A 15837-nucleotide genomic window follows, 5' to 3' on the forward strand; every position below is an offset into this window, starting at 1 on the left:
TCCTCAGTAAAAGGCACATAACAACTCGCTTGGAGTTTGCCAGAAGGCAGCTAAAAGGGGGGGGGGGGGGGGGGTCGACAAGCCTCATTATTGCAATAATTAATCGATATTAAATAAAGATGATTGAAGAAATGACCAAGTCTTTCTCAGTACTGAATTTCCACGACAATAGCTAACAGCAAGCACTGGGTGTGTTTAGACTGCTGAATTGTATGAATTGACAAAAATAAGCAAGCACTGGGATACACTGAGGAGATAACCATATAGCAAGATTTTGCTAATGCAGGCTCAACCTATGGGTAAATCATATTTGATTCACACAAGCAGTGGGTGAGCTTCAGATCTCACATGTTTTATTCTGAATGTTGCTGTCATCCTCATCTGATAGAAGGCGACCTGCTAAAGATAGCATAGTTTTAAACTGATCTTTGAATGTGATTTTGTCAGGTTTGAAATACATTTTGTTGACAGCTCTGTCTCTCGAGACAGAACAGTGATTTAGTCATATACCATTTCATCCATGTTTAAAGATGCAGTCAAGTCTCTACTTCCTGATTGGGTCTAAACACACTTTAAGATGTTTATTTTGCAGACCCTCTGCTCTAATAGAAATCAATTAGAAATTGCAATTGCTCTTATGACCTGTCGTTGGAGAACATGGACATAATATAGCAACCAAACACAATAAATTATTATTTTTTTTTAAATATTGTTTGATGCTAATTCTCACTACACATAGACATAGGATCTACATGCCTAGACTCATGCCTCGTAATGCTTGTTAATGGTTTGTAACTTGAGCTTTATACCTTGTATGTGAATCCATTCATTTTACAAAGTTATTCAAATAATACTTGATTTGATGTTCACTTCTCATTACCATTCCTTGATCTTAGCCAGCTAAACCCATAAGAGCTGATTGCACCTGGTTCAACTTTAGGCTCTGGCCTATTGTGATTCATCTTATGGAGACAGATAATTCATTTCATGGGCTAATAGCTTAGTCTTTACTGCAGATCACATTTGAGGGTTTACTACTAGAATGTTAAATGGAGTCAGATATACTTTCTAATAGACTTTGTCCATTAATTGCTTAGTCTTATTATGGGTCTAATATGGGGTATATTTAATATGGTTATATGATAAACACTAACCCATGTTATTTCAATGCACAGACTAGTACCAAGAGACTACATAACATAACTAACAGCATGGTATACTTAAGCAATATTACTAGGTAATACCTGTGGTATACGGTCTGATATACCACGCCTTTCAGCCAATCAGCATTCAGTGCTGGAACTACCGTGTTTATAATGTGATTTATGGCAGGGCAGCTGTATGAACTGATACAGGGGGAAGTAACATGATAAGAACACACTCACTGTGAACCTGGAGAGAATGTAAGAACCAGATCCCACTCCAATTCCGATGACAGTACGGAAACTAGAACAGGGAGTACAGACTTAGTGATAGAGTTTCTGATAGTGACAACATGGATAGACATGTCTGGACTGTAATATACATCTGTATTTCAGTACAGAGTACCGGCTTAGTGACAGAGTTTCTGTTAGTGACCACGTCTCTTGTGAATGCCAGTAGACGTTTGAGAATACTAAGTAATACATTTTTTTTGTGGTGGACAAGACAGTAAACAAGCAACTATTATGTAATGAAGATTAAATAAGTCTGACTCACTTGAAATATGTCAGGACAGCAGGGATCATCTCTGCAATTTGCTCCATGGACGGATATTGGTATCTAAAACACATGAGCGAGAACATTTTTATATGAACAATTAAAAACACATGCGCACACACACACACACGCACGCACACACGCACGCACACACACACACCCCATAGGATAGGCGGTAGCCCCATCCTCTTGGCCTGGAGCATCGATGTGGACCAGGGTAAAGTTCTTCACTATCTCTTGCATCTCCTCAAACTTAAACAGAGGAGAGAAGCAGCTTTTACCTGGGAGAGAGAGAGAGAGCGATAGAGAGCGAGAGAGAGAGAGAGATGGGGAGAAAGAGAATGGGAACAAGAGAGAAAGAAATAGTGAAAGTCAGAACTTGAAAAGCATAAATCATTCACCATAAAAAAGAAAAAACTGAAGGACAGTCGCAGAACTGAAGAGAAACTCCAAATTAAAAAAGCCATATTGCTGTAGGGGATGACTGAGGAAAGGGAAACAAAGCAGAGATGAAAGGTAAAGACAGAGTAAGAGAAGGAGAGAGAGAGAGAGAGAGAGAGACAGAGACAGAGACTCACTGTCCAGGCCCACGTCATGGAAGGTCAGGATGGCAGGACGGCGTGTGTTGGAGGTTCCATGGAGAGTCACGTGGAGGAGACCATGTGGAGTCTCAATACTGTGTTCCTGAGAGGGAGAGAGAGAGTTACACACATATACTACCATAACACTAAGCTACACACACACACACACACGCACACACACACACACACACTCTCTCTCTCTCTCTCTCTCTCTCTCTCTCTCTCTCTCAAATATACAGTGAACATTCTTCCACATATCGAAATAAAACCATACACACACAAACATATGTTGAACAAACATACTTTCACTGACACAAACACGACACACACACACACACACACACACACACACACACACACACGGCCATTTATTCAAAAACAGTGTTACCTGGCCCTGGTCCAACAGTATCCGAGCTGCAGCCTCAACATCCTACAAAGATGGAGAAAACCGTTCAGGTCTCTATTGGTTTTGGGTACAACAGTAGACAGAACCAGACATATTTCTGACACACAATATCATTGTGAAATACATCTGGGAACCTCTCTGGGAAGATAATTGTGAAATGAATATATACAGCTGTTCATTGGAAAATACTTTTCACAGTCTCAGCCCATTAACATTATGATTCTGGACACGGCGGACCTGATATCTTAGATTAGCCCTCTTACTCTGAGACACTCTTGGAATATGGTCCTGGTTTATGCATTTGAGTCTGTAATTCCCCTAACAGTCCACCGTCAGCAGATGGCAGCAGTGAGACAACACATCTCAACCCTCCTCTTCAGCTCTGTTCTGCACAACAACAGAAGAGCTTCTCATCTTACACACCCTCAGGGCTATGACATCAACCAAGCTCTCATGTCTGAGCCAGCCTAGCCCAGCAACTACACAAGTACACACACGAGAACACATGCAGTCACACACACAAAGACACACCCCTTGACTTTGTCCACATTTTGTTGCCGATTTAAAATGGACTAATTTAAGATGTTTTTGTCACACGCAATACCCCATGTCAAAGTGGAATTATGTTTTTAGACATTTTTATATTTGTTTATGGCTAGCTGAAATGTCTTGAGTCAATAAGTATTCAACCCCTTTGTTATGGCAAGGCTAAATATGTTCAGGAGTAAAAATGTGCTTAACAAGTCACATAATAGGTTGCATGGGCTAACAGTGTGCAATAATGGTGTCTCTGTACTCCACACATACAATTTTCTGTATGGTCCCTCAGTCGGGCAGTGAATTTCAAACACAAATTCAACCACAAAGACCAGGGAGGTTTTCCAACGCCACGCAAAGAAGGACCCCTATTGGTAGATGGCAAAAAAAAGAAATAAGCAGACATTGAATATCCCTTTGAGCATGGTGAAGTTATTAATTGCACTATGGATGGTGTATCAATACACCCAGTCACTACAAAGATATGGGCGTCCTTCCTAACTCAGTTGCCGGAAATTAAGGAGATTTCACCATGACTTTAAAACAGCTACAGTTTAACGGTGCTGATAGGAGACAACGGAGGATGGATCAACAACATTGTAGTTACTGCACAATACTAACCTAACTGACAGAGTGAAAAGAAGGAAGCCTGTACAGAATAAAAACATTCCAAAACATGCATCCTGTTTGAAATAAGGCACTTAAGTTAAAACTGCAAAAGATGTGGCAAAGAAATATACTTCATGTCCTGAATACAAAGTGTTATGTTTGGGGCAAATCCAACACATTACTGAGTTCCACTTTTCATATTTTCAAGCATGGTAGTGGCTGCATCATGTTATGGGTATGCTTATCTTCGGCAAGGACTCGTTTTTTTGTGATAAAAATAAACGGAACAGAGATAAGCATAGGAAAAATCATCCTAAAGAAAAACCTGGTTCAGTCTGCTTTCCAACACCTTTCAGCAGGAAAATAACCTAAAACACAAGGTCAAATATACACTGGAGTTGCTTACCAAGACGGCATTGAATGTTCCTGAGTGGCCTAGTACGGACTTAAATTAGCTTGAAAATCTATTGTAAGACTTGAAAATGGCTGTGTAGCAATGATCAAAAACCAACTTGACAGAGCTTGAATTTGTTTTAAATAATGTGCAAATATTGTACAATCCACGTGTGCAAAGCTTTTAGAAATGAACCCAGAAAGACTCACAGCTGTAATCACTGCCAAAGGGGATTCTGACATGTATTGACTCAGGGGTATGAATACTTATCAAAATCAAGATATATTAGTATTTTTTATTCTACAAATCTTATACTTTTACTTCCAATTTGACATTACAGAGTATTCTGTGTAGATCGTTGACAACAAAGACAATTCAATCCATTTTAATCCCACCATGTAACAACAAAATGTGGAAGAAATCAAGTGGTGTAAATACTTTCTGAAGTCTGGATGTGTCAGCCTGCATGTGGCAGTGTGTATGTATGTGTGTGTATGTGCCTGTGTGTACCTTTGTAGGATCGGGCTGACCAGGAAGTAAAGGTTTTTCCTCTGTGATGGCGATCTCCTGCATCTCCGTCGTCATGGCGTCACTTGTTCAAGCCCTAGAGAAGATAGACACGTTTACGAATGAAAACACATTACAATTCGAGCGTCTCTCACGTGCACGCACGCACGCACACACTCTGCCTTAATCCACTGGGACTTTCGCAGTTCCGCAGGACTTCATGGAAGTGATTTACTAATTAAAGTTTGCAACATAATTAACTGGGAAGAATAAGGGATGATGGAGGGATAGCGAGAGAGAGAGAGAGAAAGAGAGAAACAGAACAAGCAGAGAGGGACGTACATAGGCCACTTTAGGCAGAATGCAGTGCCAAGGTGACATTATTCAACTGTAATCCCAGTGTGTGTGTGTGGCCCCTAAGGTGCCTGTGTCTCTGTGTGTCTCAAACAGAGAACATCCCTCGACACTCTGCCCATCTCTCCCTATCTCCCCCCTACATATCTCTCTCCACAGCGACTTGGAGGTTGAGTACTCCTGAATCGTCTTAATATAATCATCACTGTCACCTGTTTGATAAATACCACATCAACTTGTGAGCCTAATAATATAGCCTGTTTTTGTATTCTTTCCGTATCAAATTGACCATGCCCAAAACAGTAGCCTGTCTGAAATGAGGAAGTGCACATTGAAGGCTAATGAATGATGACATGGCGGGCTGTAGCTTGGCTTGTGGCTAACCATTGGCACATCCCTTCCCTAGATTTGTGTTTTCTATTCCGCCAGGCTGTTGCAATTTAGGGACAGGATATCCCTCAGAGAAGAAGAAGGTTACATTTTTAAATATGTTACCCATTTCAGGAAATTAATCATTCTCATCCATATGTGTTTTTTGGCAGAAACGCCTCTTGGAACATGTGAACTTTCATGTACCTTAATAACAAACTTGTATGCCATCTGTAAATACAAATAAAAATGTTAAATTACAAGCCTAGTTGGTTCAGCCACGGAAAAATACAAGAACCATCCCGCTAGCCATGGATGGACTGGACATGAGATGAGTTCGGATTGGTCTGCCATGTAGCATGCTTCTGTCTATGTTACGTTCATTGAAATGAGCGGACCATGGCGCAGCGTGCATAGAGTTCCACATGTTTATTCAAATGAAACTCCCCAACAAAAACAATAAACAGCAAACGAGACGTAACGACTGGCGTGCTCACAGGCACTACACGAAAACAAGATTCCACAAACTAAGGTGGGAAAAAAGGCTGCCTAAGTATGATCCCCAATCAGAGACAATGATAGACAGCTGCCTCTGATTGGGAACCATACCCGGCCAACAAAGAATTAGAAAAACTAGAATGCCCACCTAAATCACACCACGACTAACCAAATAGAGAAATAAAAAGACTAAGGTCAGGGCGTGACAGTCTATAACATGAGCTTCTCAGTATGTGCAGATAATCCTTGCTACCGCAGATTTTTTGAAAGATATCATGGAGAACTGCAAAAGTGTTGCCACTGCTCTCAACAACATTGCTGCCCTGAATTTAGCAGGTGCTATTGACAAAGAGATAAAGTTGTGATGGACTACTTTCCTGAGGACGATCGTGCATACTGAATCACTCTGACTTCGAAAATGAACGAGACGATGTGGAAATCCCTGATTTAGGTATAAAAAAATCAATAAAAAGGAACCAGACATTGTAGTCTTCTGATGTTGCTTCAAGATGTCCATCATTGTTCCTGTACCCAAGAAAGCAAAGGTAACTGAACGAAATGACTATCGACTTGTAGCACTCACTTCTGACATCAAGAAGTGCTTTGAGAGACTAGTCAAGGATCTCTACCTTACCTGACACCCTATTCCCACTGCAATTTGCTTAACACCCAAATAGATCCACAGACGATGCGATCGCCATCACACTGCCCTAGCCCATCTGGACAAGAGGAATACTTATATAAGAATACTGTTCATTGACTACAGCTCAGCATTCAACACCATAGTACCCTCCAAGCTCATCATTAAGCTCGCGGCCCTGGGTCCGAACCCTGCCCTGTGCAACTGGGTTCTGGACTTCCTGACGGGCCGCCCCCAGGTGGTGAAGGTAGGAAACGCACACCTCCAATTCGCTGATCCTCAACACTGGGGCGCCACAAGGATGCGTGCTCAGCCCTTTCCTGTACTATCTGTTCACCCATGACTGTGTGGCCACGCACGCCTACAACTCAATCATCAAGTTTGCAGACGACACAACAGTAGTAGGCCTGATTACCAACAATGACAAGACAGCCTACAGGGAGGAGGTGAGGGCCTTGGGAGTGTGGTGCCAGGATAATAACCTCATCCAACGTCAACAAAACAAAGGAGCTAATCGTGGACTTCAGGAAACAGCAGAGGGAGCAGCCCCCTATCCACATCGACTGGAGCACAGTGGAGAAGGAAACAAGGCGCAACAGCGCCTCTTCAAAGTCAGGAGGAAGAGGAAATGTGGCATGGCACGTAAAACCCTTACAAACTTTTACAGATGCACAATGGAGAGCATCCTGTCGGGCTGTATCACCGCCTGGTACGGTAATTGCACCGCCCTCAACTGCAGGGCTCTCCAGAGGATGGTGCGATCTGTCCAACGCATCACCGGGGGCAAACTACCTGCCCTCCAGGACACCTACAGCACCCGATGAAACATGGAAGGCCAAAAAGATCATTAAGGACAAAAAGCACCTGAGCCACTGCCTGTTCACCGCGCTATCATCCAGAAGGCGAGGTCAGTACAGGTGCATCAAAGCTTGGACCGAGAGACAGCTTCTATCTCAAGGCCATCAGACTGTTAAACAGCCATCACTAGAACATTAGAGGCTGCAGCCCTATATACACAGACTTGAAATCACTGGCCACTTTAATAATTGGAACACTAGACACTTTAATAATGTTTATATATCTTGCATTACTCATCTCATAAGTATATACTGTATCTTTGTCTATGACGCTCTGATATTCCTCGTTCAAATATTTATATATTCTTAATCCCATTCCTTTACTTTGGATTGTGTGTATTGTTAGATATTACTTGTTAGATATTACTGCACTGTTGGGCGCTAGAAACACAAGCATTTCTCTACACCCGCAATAACATCTGCTAAACACGTGTATGTGACAAATAAAATGTGATTTGATGACAGTGATGGGGAAGAAATGCTGATCAACAGTGTTGTTGTCATAGAAGAAGTTGACCAAGTTTTGAAATCAGTGAAACATTAGCTGGCTGGCTCGCTAGCTAACATTACATGTATGATCTGTGTAGTAATATTATTTGTATCTCAGAAATCTTTTGCATTGATAGTTATAGCCTAATGTCAGCTAGCTAGCTAACAATGAACCTTGTTGGTTAGCTTTAGCTACCTGCAGATTCATACTACAAAATTTCATGCATGGTGGCTAGCTAGCTAATTTTCCCCCAACATCGGACACCGCCCCAACTTCAGACACTCTCTAGCGGTTGGAGAATTAAATCACCTTGATCTCAACATTTAAACGGACTGGAAAATAACTGTACGTTTTGAGACTAAAGACACTAGAGCTAGTTGACCACCGATTTAAAAAAAAAATAAACTGGAAGACTAGCCAACTATCTAGTAAAAACTTTGGATATGAGGTTATTGTCTCTTTTTTTGAACAAAATTAAACAGATATATCTTGTAATTGAACAAAATAGTAAGGTGGCCAATAACTGGGTCCGTATGCCGAAAATACCGGACTTGTTTTTTTCACTGAATCGCTTATCAAATAGTAGTATTTCCACTGAAACGTCAAACATGCTAATTGCTAACACGTTAGCTAACATTTTTACAACACCAATAATCACAAAACATTGACGGCTTGATCACAAGATAACACTGTTGAAGGTAATATACTTCTTAAAAACGCTGTTGAATATGCCGATAATACCGGGTGCTACGATATGACCATCCACTTGTATTGCTAGTACTGCATTATGGTTCATTGTTTAGCAGCTAATTTACATGTCCAAGCAAGACTCCACGTGTAGACAATTGAGACCCATCCACGTAGCTAGATGTGGCTGGGGGATGGCTATAGCCTCTCTTTCACATGACCCATCAATTTAGGCAAGTGTGTCTGGGTAAGCATCATCTAATGATGATAAAATATTTATCTGGACACTTTCTGTTTTTGATATCGCGACTATGCCAGTAACGATTTAACACATTCAAAAATACACCTTCTGTATCCTGTGCATGTGACAAATAAACATAATTATTTGATATAGTGTGTGTTTACCAAAGATGGTAATGTGAAGAACAACATGACCTGCACCAAAGTCAGATTAGGATATAGGCCAAAGACTAGATAAAATGTATTTTTACCTGGAGGTTTTCCTTATTGTAGGCTACCATCTTCACCACTTTTACTCTTGAAATCTTTGGTTGTTTACTACACTACCTTGCTCTCTCTGCTAAGCGCATGGTTACACATGTGAATCCTTAAAGAGATGGGTGAGGCTAAGGCTTAAGAGGGTGTGAACAATGCTGAATGGGTGTAGGCAAAGAAGAGCTCTCCAGTATGTGTACCAAAACATTCAAAGCCAATTTTGTCAAAAGTAGGGTTAGAAGTTTATCACCTTTCAAAGCAGAACTACTTTCCCGACGTTGCTCAACTGCAGTGTTTTTGTAGAATCTCAACTTTTATCCAATGTGAAAAACACAATTTCAAATGTTGCTACATAAGACTGAAAAGGGGTGCTGGGTCACATATATAGATTTGTGTGACATTTTCCATTTTTAGAGAGAGAGGATGACAGTGGGTGAAGATAGAGAGAGGTTGTTTTAAAGGACAGTTGGCTGGATTCCAACCCTTGCTGACAGTATAGATACGTGAGCCGGAGGCGGCGATGCTACCATTTCACAAGCGTCTTTATTCCACTCTATTATTCAGAATGTAGAAGATATTTTATCGCCTTCATAATATTATTACTTTCAAATACTGAAATTAACATTTTAATAGCGAGCGACTAGATGTCCAATCTAATGCCACATGTAACGGAATAATTATCAGAGAGACAATCACCCGGTACAATTTGGTTGTACACAAGTAATTAAATTACAATACAAGCCATGGATAACAATATGAATCAGCTCCCTGCAAATCAACAAACAGTGACATCATCCCAAATTCCCTATATAGTGCACTACTTCAGACCGGAGCTCTACACAGGCAGCAGCATTGCATCACACTGTTTCACAAAATGATCAGCCACAATGTGTCATGTGCCAGAGCTAGTTGGTTAGCTATTGACTGGAATGTGGCAATCATTCAGTCATGTGACTAGCGGGTAGGTTGATTATGTATTAGCCTCTCTCTCTCTCTCTCTCTCTCTCTCTCTCTCATCACAACCATTCAACTCTTTAACTGTTTTAAAGTTAACATTGGCCTCATGGTGGGTGCCCTACTTTGCGAGGCATTGGAAAACCTTCCTCGTCTTTGTGGTTGAATCTCGATGCTCAACTGAGGGACCTTACAGATAATTTAATGAGTTGGGTACAGAGATGAGGTAGTCATAAAAAATAATCTTAACAGTATTATTGCACACAGAGTGAGTCCATGAAACGTATTAGGTAACTTGTTAAGCTCATTTTTACTCTTGAATTTATTTAGGGGTGCCATAAAGGGGTTGAATACTTATTGATTCAAGACATTTCAGCTTGTCATTTGTAAATAATTTGTAAAAACTATTGAAAAACATCATTCCACTTTGAATTTGGTCTAGGCCAGTGACAAAACAATCGTAATTTTAAAAACAATTCAAGGGGTATGAATACTTTCTTAAGGCACTGTATGTATGTATGTATATACAGCCAATTTGTCATTTGCTATCTCTGTTCCTTTCTCTTTTGCTCCGACCCTCCTCTTTCTGTCCGCCCCTCTTTATCTCTCTCTCTCTCTTTATCTCTTTCTCTCTCTCTCTCTCTCTTTATCTCTCTCTCTCTCTTTTCCTCTCTTGCCCCCTCTCTCTCTCAAGCACACTCTCTCCCACTCTCAATCACTCTCTCCCCCTCTCAATCTATCTTTCTCCCTGTGTGTGAGTCAGTGTGTTCTAGAGCGTGTAAAAATGGTTAAACTGCACAGGAGGGACCGTCTGTCACTACATAGAGATGGAGAGAGAGAGGGAGAGAGCTATGGGGGAGCTGAACCCCCCCCCCCCCCCCCCCCCCCCCCTCCATGTATATCTCTGTCTCTAGCTCTCAACAGTTTGCTCTTTGTATTATGGATGTTATTCAACAGCTGCTTAGCTTGCGTTATCGGTCCTGAAGCGCTTGGTAGCCTGACATGCAAAATCAGCTTTTACGCATCAGGAAATAGCTCTCGCGGGATAATTGTGTTTACACAGGCTTTGGATATAATCTGACCGTTCGGTGGAGTAGTCAGTACAGCTGCCATATGTAACTAAATGTGTTCAGTTTAAAAATCATGAAGCTTACGTAGGCGGCATGGTTGCGTTCAGGAGGGCTGAAAACGTGAGATAGAAATGTTGCACCCTGCACAGCAAATACTCCAGTGTTAAATCAACACAGAGTGTCAAATATAAAACTGGTCCAGTATCTATACAGGTCCACACTTTTCAGTGTTAAATTTTCACATTGCTTTGTGTAAAGCCTTATTTGAATATTTCCCAGAGTGCCTTGCCTTTCGAGTGAATTGTATCGTTTACCACCCATGACTGTATATATTAGTGAAGAGACATTTTGTTGTTGCATTCATCCATTTTCAGTACTGTGACCTTCACTAAGTAAGATCCTTATCAAATATTTTATCATTAAGGCTTGCCTGACCTCTACTTGTTCCTGGGCAGCTGCTACACAGCGTTACATCTCACTCTTGCCACCTCCCCGGTCAACAACAAGTCTCAGGCCCTCGCACGGTTCTGGCTGGGATCTTACCTCAGAACCCTGAGTCTGATCCCGGTCGACCTGTGAGCCTCAGTCTCTTTCCTGCTCTCCACACACTACGTCCAGCTCCAAAAGTTCTTAAGAAATTTTTAACTGGAAAAAGAGCCAGTCACGGATTTAACTAAACACCGCTCTCTTCTCTCTCTTGTGCAGGAGCGGAAACCAGTGTCCAGTGCACGGGCTTGCTACAGCCAAGCCCACAACGGTTTGGCGCAACGTGGCCCATCCTGCTCTGCTGAACCGGCACCGGGACCTGTCCTGGATGGTCGCCCATGAGATCCTCCCGGTCAGGGCCATTATGCACTCCCGTTATGCACTCCCGGGGCATGGTGAGGACACCCGCATGCCCCCGACCAGGGGTCAGCCGCTGTGGAAGGAAGCAGGCCCCCTGGTCTCCCTGTTTCTGCCAGGAGGGGAGGACACCCCAGCTCGTGCTGTATGGGGTGGGCCGAAGGCCTATTCCACCGAAGGCCTTCACCAAGCTCTGGCCTATCCTCACGTGTCTGAACGATGCACTGTGGTCCTCCCGCAACCTGCTGGTAGCGAAACGAGCAGAGACCACCCCCCAGGCAATGGCCATGGTAGCCACGGAAACCCTAGGGTGGTACAGAAGAAAGGGGGCCTCGACCCCAAGCGAAGGGTCCCCCACAATACCCAAGGCCCCGGCGGCCAAGGCCTGACAGCGCTGCAGCGCCTTGGGGAGGGATCTCCTCTGGGCACCGACAGACAGGGCGGTAATTGATTCGGAGGAGCAGGAGGCAAGTTTGATAAGGACTCACCCTGTTCCTGGCAAAGGACCGAAGACAGCCTTTTAACAAAGTGACTTTTTGACATGTCTTAAAAATGTTTTACCTTTGTTAAATCATTTGTAAAAATTTTAAATGGGGTTTTTTTTACAAGAAAAAGTAATTTTATTCACGGTTGTTTCTATTGTTTTTAACAACATGTACTTTTTAACAAATTTAAAATTCAAATACTGTGTTTTATACTTTTATGCCGTTTTTTATGTGTATAAAATGATGTGCAAAAATAGGAGCTGTTTTAAAGGAAATGCAACAATAAAACTTTTCCAAAAGAAAAAAAAGAAAAATCCTTTAATTTGAATGATTGTTTAACACAATACAACACATATTTCATAAGGACTTATTTTGAGAGGCCCTCAAATTACCCTAATAGAGTGGCCTGAAACTCATGATTTACAGGCAACATCAGACCTCCAAGTCACATTATCCTGACTTGCAAAGTGATGTGTAATTCAAGTTTCAATGTCACATGCACAAGTACAGTGAAATGCCTTTCTTGTAAGCTCAAACCCCAACAATGCAGTAATCAATAACAATGTAATACTAAAAATAACAAGGGAGAACAAAAACACAAAGTTATAAAATAAGAAGAACACAATGAACAAGATGAAGTAAGCTATATACACGGTCAGCTCCAATATCATATTTACAATGGGCAGGGATACTGGATGGATAGATATGTATAGGGGTAAGGTGACTAGACATCAGGATATATGATAAACAGAGTAGCAGAAGCGTGCGTACATGATGATTGTATGTGAGTTGTTGTGCATGTGTGTAGTCAGTATAGAGGTCCTGGATGGCAAGGAGCCCGGTCCTAGTGATGTCCCGGGCTGTCCGCACCACCCTCTGTAGCGTTATGCGATCGTGGGCGGTGCTACTTCCATACCAAGCAGTGATGCTGCCAGTCAAGATGCTCTCAACGGTACAGCTCTATAACTTTTTGAGGATTTGAGGGCCCATGCCAAACCTTTTCAACCTCCTGAGGGGGAAGAGGCGTTGTCGCGCCTTCTTCACGACTGTAAGCATGTGTGTGGACCATTTTAAGTTCCTAGTGATTTAGACACAAAGGAACTTGAAACTTTCGACTTGCACCACTGTGGAATCGGGCGTTCTCGACCCCCGTTTTCTGTAGTCCTGTCGATGTGGAAGGGGGCGTTCTCGACCCCCGTTTTCTGTAGTCCTGTCGATGTGGAAGGGGGCATTCTCGACCCCCGTTTTCTGTAGTCCACTATCAGCTCCTTGGTCATACTGACATTGAGGGAGAGGTTGTTGTTCCAGTCACTGACCTCCTCCATGTAGGTCTCTGTCTCATTGTCGCCGGTGATCAGGACCTACCACCGTCATTTCGTTAACTAACATGATGACGGTGTTGGAGTCATGCGTGGCCAGACAGTCGTGGGTGAACAGTGAGTACAGGAGGGGACTCAGCACACACTCCTGAGGGTCAGCATGGCGGAGTTGATGTGACCTACCCTCACCACCTGGGGTTGGCCTGGAAGGAAGTACAGGATCCAGTTGCAGAGGGAGGTGTTCAGTCCCAGGTTCCTAAGCTTGGTGACGAGTTTGGAGGGGACAATGGTGTTCTGGGGGACAAGAATGGGGACATGAATGTGTGGATTATAGACGGGGACAAGAGGTTGAAAATGACCGTGAATATGTCTGCCAGCTGTTCTGCACATGCTCCTGAGAACGCGCCCTGGAATACCATCGGTTGACCTGATTAAAGACTTCACTTACGTCGGCCTCAGAGCGAGATCATCCAATCTTCTGAGTCAGTGGCGGCCCTCACATCCGGCACGATCTTGTTATTGTCAAAGTGTGCATATTATGCATTGAGATTGTCTGGTAGAAAGGCATCATTGGGCAGATCATGGCTGGGTCTTCCTTCGTAATCCATAATGACTGTAGCTCCTGCCGCATGCAGCGGGCGTCAGAGCCTATGTAGTATGATTCCACCTAATTCCTATATTGACCTTTTGCTCTGCGGAGGTCATATTGTGTACTTGTTTCTGTCCTCAGCCGTAGCCTCAAGGTTGCCTGCGACAGCCCTGTGTGCGGCAGCCCTATCCTTTAGTTTACCGCCAACCTCAGTGTTAATCCAGAGTACGGAGTCATGATCTGATTTGCCGAATGGCCAACAAGGGAGGGCCTTGCATGCTTGCTTGTGGGTAGAATAACAGTGTCCTAGGACTTTATCGCCCCTAGTGGTGAGGGAGACGTGTTGATGTAAATTGGGTATCACGTTTCTTAACGACGTGGAATTAAATTCACCGGCAACCAGAATAGCAGCCTCTGGATGTAAGTTGTTTTTTGTAAATGTTTTCATATAAAATGTTTTTATTTTTATTTTTTACTTTGTACCCCTTTTTCTCCCCAATTGGTAGGTACAGTCTTGTCCCATCGCTTCAACTCCCGCACAGACTCGGAAGAGGCAGAGGTCGAGAGCCATGCGTCCACCGAAACACGACCCTGCCAAGCTGCACTGCTTCTTGACACAGTACTCACTTAACCCGGAAGCCAACCGCACCAATGTTCGGAGGAAACACCGTAAACTGGCGACCGACGTCAATGTGCAGGCTATAACTGTGTGGTTATAGCCTGGTAAGTTCGTTAAGTGCCAGCTTGTTATTTTTCTTGTCCTAAGGTGGAATGTATACAAAAGTCACGATAACAGCTGAAAACTCCCTCGGGAGGTAAAAGAGTCAGCATTTGACCATCAGTTATTCCAAGACGGGTGAACGAGTCAGCAGACCAGCTGTTGTTGATGAACAGGCAAACCCCTCCTCCCCTCAATTCCCCCAACTGCACTGTCCTGTCCGCACGATGAATGGGGAAGCCATCGAGTTTTATCTTGTTCAAGAGGCATGTTTCAGAAAAGCAGAGAATATTGCAGTTTCGAGAGTCCGGTTGGTAGACAATCCGTGATCGTAGGTCATCCATTTTATTATCAAGTGGCTGTACATTGGCAAGTTGGTTGTAAGAAATTATAGAGAATACCTTTTGTTAAAATAGAAAAAATCATAAAATAGCAAAGTTGGCTCTGAGCTTTCAATATGACGGCCAGGGCAAAAACCAAAACGTGCACTCCTTGGGGTCTCCATGACCTAGTTTGGGAAACCATGCCCTAAAGTATCTAAACTGGAACAACCATTTCAGTAACGGGTGCAATAAGTATAGATATTGAAATATTGAAAGAAAGAATTCAAAAATCTAACTGTAATAGAGAATGCTGGAAAATATGAGAATGACGGGTGTGGTTTTGATTTAACGCTGGTTGTTTTAACACCAACACTGGGGTTATTTTACACAAATTGGTGTTCATTTAACACCTGA

The 15837-nt window shown here is 42.8% G+C and overlaps 1 protein-coding gene and 1 pseudogene across 3 annotated transcripts in view; both read right to left on the reverse strand.

The window, feature by feature from the left end:
* The window catches only part of LOC139415963 (fucolectin-like), a 246422-nt pseudogene that overhangs the window by 145264 nt on the left and 85321 nt on the right, over nucleotides 1–15837 (reverse strand).
* Nucleotides 1–15837, reverse strand: part of LOC139415958 (NDRG family member 2) — a 38893-nt gene that overhangs the window by 9313 nt on the left and 13743 nt on the right. For 2 of the 3 annotated variants that reach the window (XM_071164152.1, XM_071164153.1), the window contains exons 2-7: nucleotides 4736–4829; nucleotides 2668–2709; nucleotides 2277–2382; nucleotides 1859–1979; nucleotides 1699–1761; nucleotides 1386–1446 (exon numbers count right to left, since the gene is read on the reverse strand). In XM_071164152.1, the coding sequence (XP_071020253.1) occupies nucleotides 1386–1446; nucleotides 1699–1761; nucleotides 1859–1979; nucleotides 2277–2382; nucleotides 2668–2709; nucleotides 4736–4810 (468 nt within the window). In that variant the 5' untranslated portion in view covers nucleotides 4811–4829. Of the gene's footprint in view, nucleotides 1–1385; nucleotides 1447–1698; nucleotides 1762–1858; nucleotides 1980–2276; nucleotides 2383–2667; nucleotides 2710–4735; nucleotides 4830–11689; nucleotides 12421–15837 lie in introns of those variants that run through there. The other variant, XM_071164154.1, reaches the window with a different exon arrangement.

This window comes from Oncorhynchus clarkii, chromosome 9, assembly GCF_045791955.1.
Source record: "Oncorhynchus clarkii lewisi isolate Uvic-CL-2024 chromosome 9, UVic_Ocla_1.0, whole genome shotgun sequence".
NCBI lineage: Eukaryota > Metazoa > Chordata > Actinopteri > Salmoniformes > Salmonidae > Oncorhynchus > Oncorhynchus clarkii.